Below are 7,284 nucleotides of genomic sequence, written 5' to 3' on the forward strand. Positions count from 1 at the left end.
ATGTTCAATATAATACTGGATATTAGCTACAACAAAAAATAGTATCTAAACTCTAAAAAAATCACTGCATACAATCGTTATGAACAGGCCATAACCTTAAAAATCAGGGAAAACTTCAAATATCCCTGTGGTTTCTCACTTTCTCACTTTAGTATCTTTTCGTTTAAAGTGTATCAAATTAGCCCATGTGGTTTCGCATTTTCTCACTTTAGTACCCTGCGATTTAAAGTGTATCAAGTTAGTATCATGTGGTTTTATTTTTCTCTCACCGGAGTGTAACTATTTTTCTTCCTCTTCCTCGCCGGCATGCTTCTCAACCCCGAGAAGCACTTCCTCTTCGTCGCCGACGGCGGCAGTAGGGACGGCGGGTTTGTTTGGCGGGTAGAAAATCCGCTGCAGTAGAGGTGGAGGGAGAAGGCGAAGGAAGAAGACGCATTACCGTTCTCGTTATCGTCACGGAGGGCCGCGGAGACGCTGGGAGAATTGAAGGGAAAAAAAAAAAAAAANGTGCGCGAGCGAGGGTGAGGGCGTGAGGTGCATAGACGATGGGGGCCGTTTTCGCCTTCGCCTCCGTCGCCTTCTTCGGCGAGAAAAAAAAAATGAACGCCACAAAAAAAAAAAATGAGAGAGAGAAAAAAGTATAAGAGTATTTTGGTCAGTTTACTAAAAATTCGGACCAAATTTGTAAAATCGAAAAGGTGCCTCAATTTTGCAAAAGCTCAAAACTTATGGAATTTTTATACAAATTGGTCTAAATTTTTTTCTTAAAGCTTTTAGCAATGCTATATATCTGTAAATTTATAATATGATGCAAATCTTACACTAAAAGACCAAAATTATTCATTTGTCTTGTCAACTTTTCTCTTTTAAATTCTTAAAATCTAAAGAAAAATTTAAAACTCTTATTAGAGCCAAAAAGGGTATACGATGCATACTCCATAATTGAGTATACATACAGTATTTTTCTAAATGCTGTTATCTGTACGCCTATCGACTTGGTGTAAAATTGCATTCCACTTATAATTTTCCAAGTGCTATTATTTTTCTACTAGATTTTTAAATATATTTTAATTCTCAAAATTTATTTATTTTTGTAAATCTAGAATGAGAGAGGTGTAGAGTTTAAATCTGTATATCGTTGTTTAGGTAGCATTTTTTTTTCTTTGTTAAAATGTGTGGAACTTATTATAACTATAAACCATTTGAATTTTGCTAGTCAATCTTTTAAAATTTTGATTTTACTAACTAACCTTTCAATTTGAGTAATTTGAGTTAATCAACGACATTTTCATTTCAAAAGTTAAACATATTGTTAATTTTTACAAATTTAGTTAGTATATTTTAGAAAAAACTTCAAATACCGCCCATGTGGTTTCGCACTTTCTCACTTTAGTACCATGTGGTTTAAAGTGTATCAATTTCGTACCTCGTGATTTTATTTTATTTTTTTATTATCCCCTCCATTAATTTTTTTTCATTAAATCAGTGAACTAAAACGTATTAAAGTGAATATTCAATAAATCTATGTAGGGTGTCTGAAATTTTTGTATATAATTTAACGAAATATTAACGGAGTAGCTGGCGAAAAGAGAAAAATAAAACCACAGGGTACTAATTGATATATTTTAAACCACAGGATACTAAGTACCACAGGAATGATATCTGAAGTTACACTATATTTTATACAATTCTCATAACTATAAGTTTATTAAAATATATAATTAGCCTAAATTTTAGAGTCAAAATACAGCTGAGTAACTCAAAACAAAGAGAAATTAAAAATTAAATAATAAAATTAAAATTTTAAAGGATGGAATAACTAAATTCAAATGAATCAATGTTGAGTTATTAAGGTCCATAGATTTTTCACCTTTTTCCTCTTTCTAAAGTTCTGTTATTAGAGTTCTTCTTTCTTGTGACCCTAGGAAGTATAGGGGCACATGAAATTACACATGAGAAAGGAAAGGCATTTAAGGAGGCTTGGTGGGTTGGTCTTGTCTGTTTTATTTCTTGTGGGATCTGCAGCTGGGATTTCACCACTGAAACCACCAACTGATCAAGAAGAAGAGAGAGAGAGAGAGAGAGAGAGAGAGAGAGAGAGAGAGGCACTGAAGAGAGAGAGAGAGAGAGAGGGGAATAGGCAAAGAGAAAAGGAGCCTGAAACAACAACTTAAGATCAAAGCCATTTGGGGTCTTTAGCAGAGGGCATATTCCACAAACATAGTAAACAGTAGGAGGAGATTTGCAGGAAAGAAAAGAAAAAAAATTTTAAAAAAAAATGTCAGGTCCCTCACCAGTCACCACTAACTATTTTGTTCTTTTCTTCTGCTTCTTATTCTTCAATTCCCCATCCCCCACGCTTTTTATCTCCCTCTCTCCCCCTCTCTCNTTTTCCACTCCATTGACCACCAAGAAAAAGGTTCTCCTCCCTCCCTTTGTCTCTTTGCCCATCTGAGAGAATATGGCTGTGTGGGTTCCTTTTCTACTTCCATCACCTTTCCTATCCTCATCATTATACTCCCTCCCTCTTTTTTTCTTTTGTTTTTTGTCCCTAATAACTGTTCCATAGAGCCACCCCCCCCCCAAACCAACTGTTCTTGCAGTTCTCATGTTGAAGCAATTCAAGATGGGTTGTGACCTTCAGGTGGATGTTAATGGGGAGGAGACCTTCTTTGTGGATAAGGTAACATCTAATTTTTCTTCAATCTCAGTATTGGTATCCTCAAAACTTGTTTATTTGACATGTCTCTCTCTCCACTAAGCATTTCTCTTTGCTATTCCTTTTTTTGATCCTAGCTAGTGTCTGCTGCTGCTGCTGTTGGCCTGGTTCTCTAGTTCCAAGCTATTTACTTTTGAAAGTATCTTCTTGCCTTTTGGATCATTTATTTTTTGTCAAGTGACATTCAAAATAATCTTTAGATTTTTCTTCTTTTTTTTTTTAAAAAAAAAATCTCTATTCTGTTGGCCAATTAATGTTTTCACCCCATTTTCATGGAACGTAGGATTCAGTGCTAGCTTAATTCCTATACTTACTTAATTTTTTTCTTTTCCTTTTTTCTTTTTTAACTTGTAACTTTTATCCTATCATTTATGGCCAATTGATTGCATGGTTTGGGCTCTTTTCTCCTCTCATTTATTACCCATGCATGGGAGCATTTAATGCTGCATATATACATTTTAATCTCCCTTTTGCTTTCCCCTCTCACAGTTATTATTTGTTTCCTTACTATTATTATTCTATATGTGGGAGAGTAATTTTCGCCTCCTTGTCTATGTTTTAGTCTGCTGTTTCATTGTCCCTATTAAATGCTTGCAGCTACTCCTCACCTTCTTTGCCTCTCAAAATTGCTTGAATTCTGAGAGGACTCTCTCTCTCTCTCTCTCTCTCTCTCCCTCTCTTTCTCTCTCTCAAAATGAAATTTAATGCTTCTGGTAGCCTCTCAGAATGTTGTCTCCTTGTGAAAATACATTCATTTATTTCTACATTCTCTCCCTCCTATCATTTTGATTCCACCCCCCCCCCTCTCTCTCTCTCTCTCTCTCTCTCTCTCTCTGCTACAATAACAAACACATGAAACTTTAGTCCTTGATGAGCTCAAATTTTAATTTTGCTAGTACTAGTTTCTGATATCTTTATTAATCATTGGTCTAACTAATTTTGAAAATTAATAATTGGCACCATAGTTGAAGTTTCTTTTTTACCTGAAAATGGTGCGCTCTTTGGTTCTTCCTTTTTTAAACAATTCATTATTATTATTTTCTTTTACAGGAAATCCTCTCATCCTTCTCTTGTAAACTCAGCAAGTTATTCAACAATCCATCAGCAAATTCATCTGCAAAGGCCCTCAAAGTTATTTTCCACGATTTTCCGGGGGGACCGGAGGGATTCGAGCTCTTCGCCAGATTCTGCTACAAAAATGGTGATCTTCAAATAACACCCTCCAACACTCCCCTCCTCCACTGCATTGCCCACTTCATGGAAATGTCTAAGGCCACCCTCTCTTCCTCCCCATGCTTGATCAATTCGACCCGAAAATCTCTCGAAATGATCCAATTTTGGACCTGGTCCGACACCGTGAACTCGCTGAAGCAATGCCAAGAACTCTCTGCAATTTCCGGTTCTTCGGCGGTGTTAAACAAGATCTTAGACTCACTTTTAGCGAGAATCGCTGCTATAAGCGATGCTAGCCCGTCCGACTCGCCGGAGAGCTCTGCTTTGCGGTTCTCGTGCGATACGAGAAGCACCGTCAGCGTGAAAACTGGCAATTCCCGATCTTGGTGGTTCGAAGATCTCGTATTATTGGACCCTCGCATGATCGAAAAAGTTATCAAGGGAATGCTTTCTCGGAAAATCGAGCATGGAACTATCAGCAGGTTCCTCTTTTACTATCTCAAGTCTAGATTATCGAATGCCGCACTTTATGAGAAGAAGAAGAAGGCCACTGAAGTTACCATTGAGCTTCTCAATTGTCTCGACGTAAACTCGGTTTCTTGCAAGCGATTGTTCGGGATTTTAAGAGTATCTTCGTCTCTGAAGATAAGCAGAGCTTGTCGAAGTACGTTGGAGGCGATGATAGGGGCCCAAATTGATCAAGCTTCGTTGGATAATCTGCTGATTCCGTCGTCAACCTTGATTGACAGCATTTATGATGTGAATCTAATCTTGAGGTTCTTGAAGTCCTTTCTTGATATCGTGGGGAAGGAGCTGGTCGCGCGATTGAAGAGGGTCGGGAGATTAATGGACTTGTACTTGGCTGAAGTTGCTCCTGATTCTTGCTTGAAGCCCGCAAAGTTTGTCGCGCTGATAGCTTCTCTCCCAGACGCGGCACGAGATTGTCACGACGCCATTTATCGAGCAATCGACATGTATCTCGAGGTACAACTTTTGATCATCCCCCAAATTAATTGAAGTTAGTTAACATCTCATTAGTTTGAAAAACAGAGTTCAAAATGAGCGCCGGTGACCAACATTTGATTGCTGTAGAAAAGTGCTATAAACTATGTTTGTCGATTAATGCAGGTTCACTCTCAACTGTCTGATGAAGAGAAGATGAAGATATGCTGTTGCATAAACTACGAGAAGCTCTCCTCAGAGTGTTGCAAGCACCTCGCGAAGAACGCGAAATTCCCGTCAAGGATAACAATACAAGCTCTCGTATCTCAGCACTCGAAGCTCAGGAGCCTTCTCCAAGACACCAACAACATCAAATCTACTCAAAAATCTCCCCTCAAGGGGAAACAGTGCGAGGATGGCGAACAGATCATTCTCTACGCCAAAAAGCTTGATTTGTCAATAGAAAATGAGAAGCTCAAAGCCCATCTTCAAGGTATGCATTGGAGGGTCATGGAATTGGAGAAAGTGTGCAAGAAAATGCAGACCCAGATGACAAGTATCATGAAAAGCAGGAAACATCCTGCTACTGGTGGGTCAAGATCACTTCCTAGGCTCTGTTCATGATTAGTTCAGTTTTTATTTTAGAGCTTTTTTGTGTGGTATGGGATGATGTGATTTTTGTACATAGTATTATTATTGGCAAGTGGAATTTTCAGAGTATCTATCTGCAATGTTACTATTGTCTATAAAGCTAGCTGATTGAGAGCAGTGTCTTTATCAGAAGAAAATGAGAGATCATTGGCTTTGTTCAGTTTTCATGGTTGATATGTCTACTTGGACAGCTGGTTGAGAAAAAGTTATCCCTTTTTCTCTCCTGCACAGTGCTGTTGTGGGCATTATTTACTTTCACACACATTCAAGTCCAAACAGATCCTGAGAATTTATTTAGACCTCATTATCGGAAGATGTGCTATTTAATTTTCGAGTTCTTGTCCATAAGTGTTGTTTGAGTAGAGCGTTCAACTAGTCTTAATGGTTTTGCCAAGATTAAAGAAAAAAAACAACTAAATTTATTATATCATATTGCTGTTCCCTAGAGCAAGTGACAAAGGACTTAATGGTTGGTATCCGAGATCCTAACTTCGAAACCTAGTTGATTCATATTTCTAGCTAAGTTTATTTCTAAATAAAATAAATGAAGCGGGTAGCGTGCTATCTATCTCTCAAAAAAAAAAAAAAAAAAAATGTTGTTCAAGTTGTTTTAGACAATCGAAAGTTCGGGGGACGATATCAAATTATGTTAAATGTTCAAGTAAGTCTAAGGCCTTTTTTTTTAAAATTCCTTTAATTAAATTGGTTTGAAAGGGTAAAGCCCATATTAGCTTCGCCCCGTAGTTGGAAATAATTGTGTTTCTTGAACAGAGAAGCTGTTTTAGGAAGCAAGACCAATGAAACACTTATTAAAAATCCACACCTGATTTGATTATTCTTCAATATGAAATTGGTAGTATACTGGCCTTGTCTCCACTGCAAAATTAGGGTAAAGGATGCATGGCATCATAGATTCTCAGACCTATGGAGAAGTTGACTTGTACAGTAACCCTAGAACATACAAAAGAATAGTATATAGTAAAGTAGTATGGTCACTTTAATATGATAAGATTAAGGACATGCATGGGTGGTGGGTACTTTTTTGGATATATTATGTTTAGCTTTGGATGCTTCTTTGATAAGCTAAACCAAGTAAAGAGTATTATAATGATGTGGAGATCTACTCATCCTCAAGTTGTTGAGCTTAACTAAAACCTTAAAAGACCGACCGTTTCTTGAGTAAGTGACAAAGAGCTTGGTAGTTGATACTCGAGGTCCCATGTTCGAACCCTAGTTGGTGCACATTTTCAGCTAAGTTTATTTCTAAATGAAATAAACGAAGCGGATAACGTGATACCTATCTCTCTCAAAAAAAAAAAAAAAAAAAAAAAAAAAAAAAAAAAAAAAAACTAAAACCTTAAAAACAAGTCATGGTTACACTTCACATGCAGCTCATTTCTTGCAGATGCTGACTACTTAATACTGAAGGTTCTGGGCCACTAAATTCCCTTTTCGTGTTGTTAATAGTAAGGTTGTGTCTTAAAAAAAAGTCTAAAATATGACAGTCACACCATTTTATCTATATTCCCAACTAATTAAATGTTCCCTCCGATCGAGTTCGCCCATCCCATCATAATTTTTCTAACATTTTTGTGTCGTACTTTAAATTATTTTCTCTCAATAGGAGAGATATGATTGCGTTGCGATAAAGATAATGTGATATAGCTATTACACAGAAGTCTAAATATGATAGTCACACCATCTTATCTATGTTCCCAACTAATTAAATTGTTCCCTCCGATTGAGTTCACCCATCCCATCATAATTTTTCTAACACTTTTATATCGTACTTTAAATTA

At 36.9% G+C, this 7,284-nt stretch overlaps 1 protein-coding gene across 3 annotated transcripts; it reads left to right on the forward strand.

Moving 5' to 3' along the window:
- On the forward strand, positions 2,398-5,645 carry LOC109708536 (BTB/POZ domain-containing protein At3g22104-like). Of its 3 annotated transcripts, XM_020230323.1 has the most exons (4): positions 2,398-2,683; positions 2,801-2,858; positions 3,770-4,876; positions 5,021-5,645. In XM_020230323.1, the coding sequence occupies exons 1-4, from the start codon at positions 2,649-2,651 to the stop codon at positions 5,456-5,458; spliced, it is 1,638 nt and encodes a 545-aa protein (XP_020085912.1). In that variant the 5' UTR covers positions 2,398-2,648; the 3' UTR covers positions 5,459-5,645. The 3 variants fall into 3 exon arrangements, with proteins under 3 accessions (XP_020085912.1, XP_020085913.1, XP_020085914.1); XM_020230324.1 differs by lacking the exon at positions 2,801-2,858; XM_020230325.1 differs by lacking the exons at positions 2,398-2,683; positions 2,801-2,858 and adding an exon at positions 3,277-3,711.

This window comes from Ananas comosus, linkage group 4 (genome assembly GCF_001540865.1).
Source record: "Ananas comosus cultivar F153 linkage group 4, ASM154086v1, whole genome shotgun sequence".
Lineage (NCBI taxonomy): Eukaryota > Viridiplantae > Streptophyta > Magnoliopsida > Poales > Bromeliaceae > Ananas > Ananas comosus.